General features: G+C 37.9%; 1 protein-coding gene across 3 annotated transcripts in view; it reads left to right on the top strand.

Moving 5' to 3' along the window:
• PHKA2 (phosphorylase kinase regulatory subunit alpha 2) overlaps positions 1–14,382 on the top strand; it is a 68,436-nt gene that overhangs the window by 9,830 nt on the left and 44,224 nt on the right. For all 3 annotated transcript variants that reach the window (XM_063305148.1, XM_063305150.1, XM_063305149.1), the window contains exons 5-13: positions 1,364–1,532; positions 2,002–2,084; positions 4,917–4,997; positions 6,176–6,274; positions 6,832–6,978; positions 7,136–7,189; positions 10,463–10,585; positions 12,907–13,002; positions 13,922–14,029. In XM_063305148.1, the coding sequence (XP_063161218.1) occupies positions 1,364–1,532; positions 2,002–2,084; positions 4,917–4,997; positions 6,176–6,274; positions 6,832–6,978; positions 7,136–7,189; positions 10,463–10,585; positions 12,907–13,002; positions 13,922–14,029 (960 nt within the window). The remainder of the gene's footprint in view (positions 1–1,363; positions 1,533–2,001; positions 2,085–4,916; positions 4,998–6,175; positions 6,275–6,831; positions 6,979–7,135; positions 7,190–10,462; positions 10,586–12,906; positions 13,003–13,921; positions 14,030–14,382) is intronic.

Below are 14,382 nucleotides of genomic sequence, written 5' to 3'. Positions count from 1 at the left end.
CACAAAACTTGTCAGCTTTGTATTAGAAAAATTCAAGAAGCAGATTGGGATCATACAATATTTGTGTGAGTGTCAACTTCTCTTCCAATCAATTAGGAGAAAGAGGGCATTTTGGACCCAGTAAGTGACTTGAAAGTAACAGCAACTTTCTTAGCCCCACCAAATGGATTTAAAAACAGTCTGCCTTGAAAGATATTAATATAAAACTATTTTAAGTGTGTACACTGTGGCACAGTATGTCTTTCTGATAGCAACATGTGAGAGATATGGTGCTAATCCTTCTGCTGGGAGTAAGAATGCACCAGGACTACGAAAGAGTGAAGTTGATATTTTAATCTGAGACATAATATGATCTTGTCTTGAAATAATGTCACATATAACAGAACAAGTGATTTCCTACCCCACCAAAAAAAAAAAAAAAGAGGTTGTTGAAGAAAAGCAATACTGTACTTTAGAAGAGAGGATTCTGAATTTTATTTCTTATGTAGTAAACAGGAAATGAAGCCCTGCTTTTTTTCAGACTGAAGTGAATCACTTAGATAGGTAGCTGAACTTTTTTTTTCCTTAAGTAAAACTCCATTTAGTTTACATAGCTAAGAACATGGTCATGGATTGGGTTAGCAATTGTGTCAACTCAGGTTTGTTTGCATGACATTTTCGGCATAGTGCATTGCCCACATTTAGAGAAATTTATATTCCTGTTTGGCTGCTGAGAATTAAGAATACTATCTAACTCTGCCAGCTCCAAATATATCGTATTTGATGTTTTGCTAGTTATCCCAATGTGGTGTAAAAAATGTCTGATTGTACAGTGACTGATTTCCCAGTTAAGATTTCATTTGTTTTTAAAACAAATCCAGGATATTGTTGTTGCAGTAATATGCTGCCACAATAGACTTAATGATTCCATTCAAAAATACTCCGCTCAATTAAAATTGGTTTTTGATAAACTACTATTTTGTATAAGAATGAGAGAGAGCCAGTTTGGTGTAGTGGTTAAGGTACCAGGCTAGAAACCGGGAGACTGGGAGTTCTAGTCCTGCTTTAGGCATGAAGCTGGGTGACCTTGGGCCAGTCCCTCTTTCTCAGCCCTAAGAAGAAAGCAGTGGCAAGTGGCACTTCTGAAATCTTGCCAAAAAACCCTGCAAGTAGTAGTCCAGGCAGTTGCCAGGAGTCAAAACTGACTCAAAGGCATACTCTCACACAAAACTGGGCATACTCTCACACAAAACTGTATGGAGGTTTTGTTGATTAAAGCTCTTTAAATTAAATTGTGCCAAAAGTTGGGTCCGGAGACAGAAATCATGATAGTGAAAGTTGATGCTTCAAAGACTGATTTTGGAATGTTGCATGCTTTCCTTAGGTAGATAAGGTTGAAAAGTTCAAGCACACACAGAGTACCAAGGATTGCCTGCATGCCAAATATAACACGGCCACTTGTGGAACAGTAGTTGCAGATGACAAATGGGGACATCTACAAGTAGATGCAACTTCCCTTTACCTTCTCTTCCTGGCTCAGATGACAGCGTCAGGTAAGCTGTGTCAGAATAACAGTGACTTTTGGAATTTTCCAAGGAGAGTTCAGTGTTATCACAGTCAGTCAGCTGTAAAAAATAATTAACTTTAATATTTGACTTATCATTAATTGTTTTGCCATATTCAATAAGCAGGAGTAGACAAGTTAGTATTCATGCCTCTACCAGCTGTCTAAAATTCTTAACCTTCTCAAGGATGAAGATGACTATTTACTATGTATTATCATTTTCTGAAATATTTTAACTGGGTTTAAGTATGAATTATAAACAGATGAATTTTTCTTGGTTTTGCAAAGGATTATATTTTAAGGAAAGCACCTATATGCCCATGCTTCTTTTTAAATTTCTTTATGTGAGAAATTTCCTGTAAGAGTAATGGACTACTGAATGGAGTAAAAACATGAATAGTTATTTTATTGCATATGATTTATGCTAAGTGACTTAATAGTGGTTCTTTCTTAATCAGGATTGCGTATTATATTCACACTCGATGAAGTGGCCTTTATACAGAATCTTGTATTTTACATCGAGGCTGCCTATAAAGTTGCTGTAAGTATTTTCAAGGGTGTTCCAAATGCAGAGGATGTATAATTTAAAATCTCCCTGTCAGAAACTTTCTTCCAAGGATTCTGCAGAAAGATAATAATGATAGTCACCTCCTGATCCTGCTTAGTCTCTCCAGTTGGGGAGTTCTTAGCCGTTTTGCTCAAGATATCTCTCTTCAGCCCAGCTCTAAGAAAATAGGAAGGAACATGCTTTGGGTCCTCCTGCCCAAATCCGAGAAATACAGAATTTCACAAACCTTGTGCCAGTCCTGAAATACAAGGGGTAGCTATGTAACTATGGAGTCTTGCCTGTGGGGAAGGTTTTAACATGAATTCCCTTCTCAAACCAGTGAAGCCAAATCTATAGATACAAAAAGGAGTTAATAGGAAAAGGAAAATAAAGAGAAAACAATAAAAGCCAACTATTAAACACAAAGGATTCCAAATAAAACCAATACAGTCAGCCTAGCTAAACCAATCCTCATAACCTTCTTAAATAAGTGCTTGACTCTCCACATGTTCATTGTGGAGAGGCTGGTTGAAAAGAGATAATCTGAGCCAGGTGTTCATAACCAGGCCCTGCTTCTACTTCCATCTGCGATTGTTTTTTCCTTTCCTTTTTTCTTCTTTTCTCAGAGCACTTATCCTAAGTTTTATGGAATGTGGGGAGCCAGTGTCTTTGAGGAGACTGTTTCTTTGCCTGATACTTCATCTATGATGTTCTGTATTTAATCTGCAAATAAGAAATTATCTAGGGTCAAAATCCACCTTCCTAACAACCACTGATGAAATTATAAAGACTAATTTTCACTAGTTATACCATTGTGTAAATGGGATGGGATGGGAAATTTCCTTTGGAAAACAGCAGTTGAATTCCATCTACCCAGATCCCTCAAGACAGGATAAAATATCAGGTGCTTTAGGAGACATTGCTGTACCGTAATAAAAACAAGGATTGGTCACAAAAGGGATGTAATTTGTATATTTATCATAGATAAATTTTATTCCTTTGAATCTACAATGAAATCATAGAAAACTTTATTTATTTATTATTTGACATTTCTCCTTCCATAGGATATTATTTTATTATTGTTCATATAACTCAAGAAAAGTTAAAGAGACAATCCTTACATTATTTTTCTTCCTAGAATAGAAGGATTTGAAAAGTTGTGAGCTACTTGTCCTCATGATCATTAAGACAACTAAAACGGATATAATTAGTATGGAAATTTGTCAAAAAACATGTAATATCATATACAAATAATAACAAATAATACACTGAATAAAAAACATTAATACATTATAAAGCCAGGGACAGGAAAAAAAACATGATAGTCATATAAATGTATTAAAAATATGTATGTACTTGAATAATATTCCATTAAATAGAGCCAGTTTGGTTCAGTGGTTAGGGCAACGGGCTAGAAACCAGGAGACTGAGAGTTCTAGTCCCGCCTTAGGCATGAAAGCCGGCCGGGTGACCTTGGGCCAGTCAAGCTCTCTCAGCCCAACCCACCTCACAGGGTTGTTGTTGTTGTTGTGGGGAAAATAGGAGGAGGAAGGAGTATTAGGCATGTTTGCCGCCTTGAGTTATTTGTAAAAATAATAAAGGCGGGATAGAAAATATATAGTGTGTGTGTGTGTGTTTATATAAAAATATTGTAACTGATTACTGTTATATACTATGGTTATTTTCTTTGTTGTATTTCTTTCACTTTTTTGTTAAAGCGCTTTTTATGTGTTTTTTTCCCTCTTCTCTTTAACCATGATGTATCTCCATCATTATTATCTTTTTGTTTGGCTCTTTTTTTCTTTTTCTTTTTTTATTAAAAAGCAATAAATAAATAAATAAGCAAGCAAGCCTGGGATAGTATAAATGTTTCTGGGCTACATTCTATTACACATGGTTGTGCTTGCACTCATGTTATCCTGCAGCTCTGCTCGCCATCTTCATCTGCTTGAGAGGATATTCTATTTCTTGCATACATTTGGGAGCTATACTGGAAAGGAGATAAAGTCCATTCTGCCAGTGGATGTCATACTACTAGTGGAATTATTCCACTGATACCACCCTTTATCTGTGCCAAAAGATAATAATGCAGGTGCCAAGCTGGCCTTCGAATGGATTGTAAAAGCATAACATCTAATGTTCACATGAATGAAAATGGTGCAATAGAGATATTTATACAAAAAATATCATATAAAATTAGAATACTTTTGTTGGCAACTTCAGATTAAGAGAAGAATGTTCATAGGCCTATATTATATGAACAAATATCTTATACATAATGTGTACACACCTTCCCTCTTGCGATGCTATGCTTAAATTTTTTCTTGGGTGAATTACGTATAAGTTCCTGTTAGTTTCCAGGAAACATGAGGAAGAGGAGCAGAACAAGTTAGAATCTTAATCCAGAAACCAACTTCAAATCATGGTATAAAATTGTAGTTCTTCATAAGAAAGAAACATGCAAGCATCAGGATTACCTTTGTTTATTAAACAGAAGCATACAATATATGCACAGGCAACTGCTAAATCTGGAGCTTTCATCCAAATGATGTAAAACACATGTCTGTGTAACATCTCAAAGCACATACAGAAGGAGCGGAGTTGGCATTATAATGTCGTGGTACACATTTTTTCATCTGCTTTCCATGCATCTGCTTTCCCATGTATATAATTCTGAACTAGAACCGGTAAAATGACGATTTTCAAATTGATTGAGTTGGCTGGCACCTCCCTACTGTTCACAACAATCTATTATAATTTATGCATATCTTTGGATCTCTTTTGTTAAAATGTCCTTGGTCTTTTTTTCATCTTCTTTTGTTTCAGGATTATGGCATGTGGGAACGCGGTGATAAGACAAATCAGGGCATTCCTGAGTTGAATGCAAGCTCTGTAGGAATGGCAAAAGTAAGAATGTTTCTGCTTTTTTATATATAGATCAGAAATAATCACTGCTACATATATGATTTACTTAATGAATTGCTTTCCTGAATGTAGGATCACAGGATTGATTGATTGATTGAAATTTAGAGACAATAATCCTGTATCTATTGACTAGAACTCAACAAGGCTTTTTCTGAGTATTCACATTTTCCTTCCCAGTCTTGAAATCCAAAAGTACTGTAATAACTGATAGATTTGTTATTGGCCTGATCTTGATTAATATTCTAGCTGTGAGAGTAACATGAAAGACAATCTATTTAAGCAAGCCAGTGAATAACGACCAAGTCAGCTGTTTGGGATAGATTTTGCACATCTTCAGTTACAGGATCAAAGTTCCAGGAGGTTTAGCGTTACTACTGTCCATAAAACAAATCCCTCTTGCAAGGGATTATAATTCATATTTCTGACCAGACACAATTTAATGAGGATGCTTGTGCTAACATACCTCAATATATTTAGTAAGTGACTTGCTTTTGTTAAAGGTGCTATTTTCATTATGTGGAAGTCATGTTGGCACACACCAACCAGGTATGGTATAAAGATACTAAATTGAGTCACCTTGAAGAAATCAATAGCATTTCTAGATCCACCTGTTTTCATGAGAATTTGGTTTTCGCTGGAATTTGGAACCATTAATCTAATACTATATAACTGTAATGAGGATGACAAGGAGAAATATTGTAAAATACTTAATAGGGCTGCACAAAGCATTCAGAAATGGAATTGCACTGCCTTAATATTTAGTGACTAATATCTGATTGCACTCCTATGTTCACTTATTTGGGAAAAATTCAACTGGAAATTACTTTTGAATAAATATATATAGGGATACTCTTTTTTGGAGGGGGGTGCCATTGAGTCACTCTTGAAGTCCTGGTGACTGCCTGGACAAGTTCTTGCAGTTTTCTTGGCAAGCTTTTTCAGAAGTGGTTTGCCATTGCCTCTTTCCTAGGGCTGAGAAGAGTGACTGGCCCAAGGTCACCCAGCTGGCTTTGTGCTTAAGGCAGGACTAGAACTCATGATCTCCTGGTTTCTAACCTGGTGCCTTGCCCACTGCACCACACTGACTGAGGAGTACTCTGCATAAGAGTTAAATCTCATTTCTTAGTACTGAGACTTGACAAATGAATGTTTTTCTGAAGGCTGCTTTGGAAGCAATTGATGAGCTGGACCTGTTTGGAGCTGGAGGAGGACAAAAGTCAGTTATTCATGTCCTCCCAGATGAAGTTGAACACTGTCAGGTAAATCTGAATCATTTTTCATTGGGATATCCAAGAAGCTGTAAGAAAGTATTTATTCCTTTTTAAAGCTCTTAACTAGACAAAAGTCAGGGGGGAGAGAGAAAGGAAAAGATGAATTTCCTTTCATGAGTTCTGAAATGTTTATAGTCTCTGATCTTTGCCTACCATAGTTGAAAGCAGCATCTGACGAGTGACCTGAATGATTAATTGTAATCAGTTTTATACAATCCATCTCCCAGATCTATCGCCAGTTGCTGTTTTCAGCTACGGAAGGCACATAAATTTACAAATTGCATAGGTAATTGAATGAAGTTCCTGACAATGCTAATGGTTTCCAGTCGATTAATGCTAGTCATATGCTGTTGCTAGATGGATCGGCCACGGATATATTTGCCTCTCCTTGGAAGCTAATTTCTTGGAGGCTGGCTTGTTAATAATGATTCAGAATCTGAACTAGTGCTATTTCTATATCTGATAACGTTCTTTGGAGTGAAACTAATGGGTTTTATCTTTGTTTTGTCTTGTTTTTCAATGGTGCTTATGCATGTTCTGCTCAGTCTATTCTGTACTCCATGTTACCGAGGGCATCCACATCCAAAGAGATTGATGCTGGGCTTTTGTCCATTATTTCTTATCCAGCCTTTGCTGTAGAGGATATGAACGTTGTTAATGCAACGAAAAATGAAATTATCACCAAGCTGCAAGTACGTCCTTAATTTTGGCTTAAAATAAATCTTGGATTAATTTCTTTGTGAGTAATATATTCAACTTTTACCTGCTACTAAAGTTTATTCAGTATGTTTGAGAGTAATAGTTTGTATAAAATCGTAACTGCATCATAAACACTTTTTATCTTTACAGGGGCGTTATGGCTGCTGTCGTTTCCTCCGAGATGGCTATAAGACACCAAGAGAGGTTAGGTTGCTGAAACTTTCTAAGCTTTACAACTTTATGAATAACAAAATTTTATGTCAATTTTACATGGACTGTGCTAGCTTCAGATATTAGTACAGATTTATACATTATGACATTTAGCAACAAATAAGCAGGGTCAAATAAACAGGGACAAGAAATCACATTTTAAAATCTCAGTGCCACTGCGAGTATTTGGACTGTTCAAGGCTGCTGCAACTAGGACCGAATGAAATTTAGATTTCTGGGGAGAATTCTTGGTGGAGTGAGTGGGCCACAGCTGGTTTCTCCTTCAAGGAGTTTGGCTTCTTACTCAAGCAACAAAGGACAGATACAGAAATGGCAATAAATCTGTCGCCAGTTGCACAGTAAAATCAGAAAAACTCCAGAACTGTGCAGAGTACCATAACACTAAACAGTCACTGCTGTAATCAGTAGATTACAATTTATTTCGAATATATTTTCATGTGTTCCTGTAGTCTTCACCCTCCATGTCAGACGTTCCAATACAACAGAATTCAGCTGCTCTGCATTGAAATGTGTTGAATATAGGAATTCTTAATTCTGGATGATACCCAAATAAGAAATCTTCATTCTCTTGGTATACAAATTACTGTTGCATAATTGAGATTCATTCTTGCATCAGATTCAGCTTACTCCACAACCCACACGGACTCTGATTTATAATAATATTCCTTCTTACCTTTAAGTATTCTTTATTGACAGTAGAATGATATTGCTGGTTAATATTCTGGGAGAGGTAGTTACAGCTTGGCAAACTGCCTTGTGAATTCATGGTAATTACTTATGGGGGACTGAAGAGGAGTTTACAAGCAACATTATACTTCAAATGGATCACAATCAAATTTGTCCTAACTGCTTTACTTTCTCCCGAAATGCTATGTGTATAATTTGAGAAATCTATTACTTCATTTTTAAAAATGTAGTTCGTTATGCAAGCAAGTCTATGTTTGCACAGGCAAACTAAAATAAAATGTTAAAAAATCCCAGTGAAAACCAACAGGTTTTACCCTCTGATTTCATTGCATTTTTGGTTGGATCCTGGGTGCTTTGAATTTGTCTGCCTACGCCATTCTTTCCAGCCTGTTTTGTACTGATGTGGCTTAAATCAACCTAGCTCAGCCTGGTGTGCTCCCATTCAGTATGACCATTGTCTGACTTGCAAAATAGTCCCCAAACCCTTGGAAAGAATCAATTTGGAGTGCCTTGCTTAAAGCACTCCACTGCTTTGCAGTGATCCCATTATAAACTGATTCTTATTTTTGAGGTACCAAGCATTTTCTGTTGCTTCAGATTGCTGTTGTGTGGGTTTAATGGGCATGGGATACTTATAGAAACATGGATAATTTCTCAAAGACTTGGTTAAGACTAAACTGGTCCTACAAATTGAATTTTAAGGGACTGCCCTACCTAATTTGGTTCTGCCTATCCTTCATGAACATCTAGAGAAGGCCTGCTAAACGTCCCAAAGTTGTCCCCTGAGATGTGTTTGGCCCCCACATTCTGGCATTCTGCAAGGCTCTGAAAATCGTAGCTTTTAAGATGGCACTTGACACCTGGCAACGATTTTGAGGCAACCTTACAGCTTTTTAATGAATTATTTAGCAGCCTTATGAGCTGGAGCTAATGGTTTTAATTGTTTATTTTATGCTGTATACACTACCCTGAGTCTTGTGAGAGGTTGGTATGAAAATGTTAAATAACTAAATATATTTACGAATTTAATATAGGAAAAGCATGGAGAATTTAACCATGAAATGTTTGAACCACTCAGGCTGACTAATTTAATTGAGATTAATTTATATTCATACTATGATAGACTGATGCTAAATGGCATCTAGACGAAGACGTAAATTGCATCGTGGCATTTAGCATGTCTAACTTTTAAAATATTTGTAACTGCTGTGCATGCCTGATCATAATCAACAGGGCAGAATTATCATTTCCATTCCTCCAGTGTTCCAGAAGAAGATGTTCTAGCGCCCTCTAGCTTCTGCCCTGAGCCATCCAAACTTGCTTCTAGGAATTAAGAGCAGCTTCAGGAAAGGGGAAGGAGAGATAGAGAAGGATAATATTAGAATGAGCCACTGAGGCTACAGAGTCCTTTCCCCTTCTCAGTGTAAGAATTCTATCTGAGACATCCACAAGGAATGGCTGCCTAGCCTCCTCTTGAATACATCTGGAGAAGGGAAGCCACTCTCTGGGTAAACAGTAAAACAGCTGCTGCTGTTAGGAATGTTTTTCTAACATTGATTCAGAACTTGCCTACCTCTAACTTAAAGCTGTTATTCTCTATCTTGCCCTTCAGAGCAACAGAGAACAGGCAAGGAGGGATGGTGGCAAGTGAAAAAAAATACACCAGAATGTTGCAATGGAAATTCCATCCCTAACACATTTGCATGAGACATTGCAACACAAGTATTTGTATTATGATATCACAACGCACACTTGATCCTTTTGAGGTGGTCACAGCTAGAGAACAGGTCTTGACCTTTCAGATATTTGATGAATGCTGTCATATCTTCCCTTCAGCCTTTCTTCTCAAAGCTAAACATTCCTCAGTCTCTCTTCCTAGTATCTAGCTCTCTGGTCATTCATATTGTTCATGAACAACAGGTATACTGATTCTTTTCTCTTCCCGTTATTTTTGATTCATCCTTTTCATCCTGTTTATTTCCTATACTATACGTGCTAGGATTTAAACAGTAGCCATTAACTTAAAGCACAGCTAAGCAGACTTCACGCAGCAGCACTCTCACTGCCTTCTAAGATGAGATATTCATCACAAGGTTTTTATCTCCAATCCCCACTGGATTAAATTGAAAGCCCTCATGATCAGGCTCACTGTGCACTGATAGAAGATGTTTTTACTATTCCTTATAAGGTGCAGCCTATTCTGTGTGAGCTGACAATCATCTGATAGTTGAGACCATGATCCTAGATATCAAATCTGTCCTATTGACACCATTCCCTTGCAGGATTATTCTTTCTCTCTTTGCGCACGTTATTCTTTCTCTTTCCAAACTTTTTCTTGGAATTAGAGAATGGATGCCTAGGCCTCCAGAATTCTCAGTTTCTTGGTGCTCTTAAAAATTTTGGTTATTTTACATATAAAATTGTAAAGGGTGAAAATGCCACCAGACAAAACTCCTTGGGGCCTTTGCAATCAATAGGATATTAATATGATAACAGCAGAATATTCTCTGCAGTGATGTGAAATGGTAACAATAAACTTTGCAATTAATGTATTCCTAGGATCCAAACAGATTACATTATGATCCTGCTGAGCTCAAGTTATTTGAGAACATAGAATGTGAATGGCCTGTATTCTGGACATATTTTTTAATTGATGGAGTGTTCAATGAGGACAGAATTCAGGTAAGTAAAATAGTACATTTTGCATCAACTTTAGTATTTGGTATTGCTGCCAAAATTTTGTTGGATGAAGGGGAAGGGGAAGGGAAAGGATGGGCTCTAAGGGCACACACACACCATTTGCACCCAGCTTGATTCCTCTCTGCAAGCACTCTGCCACAGGACCTGCCTGTCATGCCTCCTAGTGCATAAAGGTGCAAGTTTCACTACAGTTTAATTACAGGAGTGCTACTTGTTTGCTATCAGCATCTTTGGTCTCATGGCTTTAACTGGAATATTGAGGCTGCACAAACCGTGAGCCAAACTGGGGGTGTAGTTTAGGGAAAGGGTGGAAATCAAGTAGCAATATCTTCTGGGAGCTTTCAGATCAATCCTTTGGACTGTTAAAAAGTGTTATTATCAGGCTCTTCAGTTATTGAAAGCAGTGGGGCCAGGCCTAGTCTCTACATGTTGGAAAAGAGAGGATTTGGGTGGGTGGTCTAATTTTTGAATCTGTTTTCATGTTAAAAAAAAACCAAGAGAAATCTCCTGCAAGTGAAAAAAATCTTAACACATTAGGAAGCAGAAACCTCAACCTCAACTATTGCCACAAGTTTATAAATGCAGCAAGCACTAAATGTCACCTTCTTCTTACTCTGAAATTGTGCAGTTTGCTTCATACCTGGTTTTGTTGCAAAGCCAGGCCCTGGGCTATCTTAAATTTGTTCAACATTGAACAATGTCACTCAACAACTGTCACTCAACATTGGTGACAGCCTATAGAAACAAAGCAATCTTCTTTGACAACAAACAGGTGAACATTCTTGCTACTAGAATTTGTTCAGGAAAAGAAGGTTATTTCGTATATGTTTATTTATTTATATCTATATTTCAAATTTATGTCACCACCCATCTCCCCCCAGAGTGGGACTCTGGGCGGTTTACAGCAAAATAAACAAATTAAAACCATAAAACATAATTTACAATACAAACTATCATTATAAATAGATAAATAAATAAATAAATCCATTATGGTGAAAAGCTCTCATTCAATTGGGAGGGCACTACGGTGCCAACCACCCCCAGGAAGAGCTGTTGCCCTTCCCATCCCAAGCAGGGTGGCAGAACCAGGTTTTCAAATTCTTCTGGAAGGCCGGGAGCCAAGGTGCCTGCCTCACCTCTGGGCACAGAATATTCCAAAGGGCAGGTGCCACTGCGGAGAAGGCTCGCCTCCTGGACCCCGCTAGATGGAATTCCCTTGCTGATGGGGTCCGAAGCATGCCCTCTCTGCGTGACCAGGTGGGACGGGACAATGTAATGGGGATGAGATGGTCCCTCAGGTACCCTGGCCCCATGCCATGTAGGGCTTTAAAGGTGATAACCAACACCTTGAATTGGACCTGGAAGCAGACTGGCACCCAGTGCAGCTCGCACAGGAGTGGTGTCACATGTGCCGATCTAGGGGCACCAAAAACTACCTGTGCGGCTGCATTCTGGACCAGTTGAAGCTTCTGGATATTCTTCAAGGGTAGCCCCACATAGAGTGCATTGCAATAGTCTATCTGGGAGATGACCAGGGCATGAATGACTGTTCGGAGGGCATCTCACTTCAGGAAAGAGTGTAGCTGGCGCGCAATACGAAGTTTTGCAAAGGCTCTCCTGACCACAACTGCCACCTGCTCTTTGAGCAGGAGTGGCAAGTCCAAGGGGACCCCCAGGTTCCACACCAGGTCTGAAAGGGGCAGTGCAACCCCATCCAGAACTAAAGATGACAACTTCCTGGATGTAGAGGAGCCGTCAACCCACAGCCACTCCGTCTTACCAGATATGTGTCAATTAATGTTAAAATCTTAGAGCTTTGTTTGGATCTTTTGCTGGTAACTGGTTTGAAGAAGACGTTACTTATTTGATTTGTCTATTATTGAGAAATGAGTTATGGAATGAAGAGTTTTATATTTCTTAGCTAAGAGTAGGTGAACAGATCAGGGAATTGTTTATACTTGCTATGATGAGGGTGGGAAGTTGCTTTCTTAGGTGGGGGGAGAGGGGTTCTATTTTATACATTCTTTTTTTTCTTGCATTACTTCTTTTTTTCTTCTTCTAGTTTTTATTATCTTTTATTGTTTTATTCAAAACTTTTAATAAAATTATTTTAAAAAGGAAAATAAGGTGGTTTCCGTACTGTTTAGTTTTTTCCCTTTTATTGAAATACATTTCTTCATGTCTTTATTGGATTTGTATGTCTGTCCATCTCACCATTTTGTTTTCCTTTTGTTCACTTTGTTTCCCTTTCGTCTCCTAGAAATAGGAGCCTGCATTGTAAAGGCTTCTTTTGTATTTCCCAGGTGCAAGAATACAGAGAAGCCTTGGAAGGGATCCTTATTAGAAAAAAGAACGGAATTCTTCTGATGCCAGAACTGTATGCAGTTCCTCCAGATAAGGTCTTCATCCTGAACTGCCTTAACTTGCAAAGAATCTGCTTCTGACATAATGTGTTCTTCGCTGATTTGTAGATAGATTATTTTATACACAATCTAGCTACAAATCTGGCCCAAAGTTACCTAGTCAACTTTTGTGGGGATAACAGAGATAAAATTCCTCTGTAGTATGTGGCTTCAAATAATTTTGCCCTCAAAATAAGTGTTTCTTCTCCCCTGCCAGATACTATATGAGCCTGGTAGGAGAAAATTATGTTTAAGAAGAGCATTCAGTGCCATATAATGGAAAGGGAAAGACTCAGGTCCACAAGCTAAGGTAAAATGAGAAAAGGTAAAGGAGCAGTTATTCTTTTCAGAACTAACATAGATTTCCTAACTCCTGCTTAATACATTGAATTATATACTTTCACCACTTCTAGCCCAGCTTCAGCCACAGAAGCTCGCTAGATGACTTTGAGCCAGTCACTCTGTCTCAGCCCAACTTTCCTCATAGTGTTGGAAAATTAGAAAAGGAATGCGTTAACTAAATATAGGAGTGAACTTTAGATTAGCAAAGGGAAACCTGGGAATATCATATGCTCTCTATAAAGTTGAAAAAAGATTAAATCTGAGAATAGTATAAAATTTCCATAGATTGGGTAGTATATTTTACACCTTATACCTAATAACTTTTGCATTTTGTTTATTGTTCGTTTATTGCAAGCAAAGATTACAATTTAGAAGAATGTTTAAAAAAATACTTGTCAGTAGGATATGCTGTAAAAATAGATTTTTACAGATGTCCAGTCTAAAACCTGTTTGCAATTGCCAAATAAACTCCTGCTGAAAAAGAAAGACTCTTTCTAGATTTTATTCACTGACCATCTGCAAGCTGTGAAGAAAGATACATGAAGCAGTACGCATTCACTGTTTGGTTTTCCAGGTCAGTGAAGAATATGAAAATCCTCACACGGTGGACCGTGTTCCAGCAGGGAAACTTCCTCATCTTTGGGGCCAGTCATTATATATTCTTTCTGCCCTCCTAGCAGAGGTAGGTCCTCTTTTACACAATTTGTGACAATCTGTGTGTTTTTTCCTAATACCCCTTCTCAATCCATCTCTTCTCCAACACTTTTTTCCTTTTTGTCCTTATGTCTCCTTAGGTGTGTCTGCAAGTGGGCCAAAATAGCAGGCACAACCACAGAGTGAAGCCTTGCCCCTTTGTGCAGGCATAGAATGTTCGCATCTGCCATTTTGCCTCCCTTTTGGCCTCCCATTGCAGAGGCCTCTGTTCCTTCCACAATCAGCAAGTTAGGATATTTCTAGAGGTCAGAATTGCTTGTTGAGGGCTTTTGAAAACAAACCAAGGGCCTCATTCCATTAAGTTGAGAGCCGTACGTAGAT

Source organism: Candoia aspera, chromosome 5 (genome assembly GCF_035149785.1).
Source record: "Candoia aspera isolate rCanAsp1 chromosome 5, rCanAsp1.hap2, whole genome shotgun sequence".
Classification (NCBI taxonomy): Eukaryota; Metazoa; Chordata; class Lepidosauria; order Squamata; family Boidae; genus Candoia; species Candoia aspera.
The sequence above is the reverse complement of the archived record's forward strand: the minus strand, read 5'-3'. Positions and strand labels throughout refer to the sequence as shown.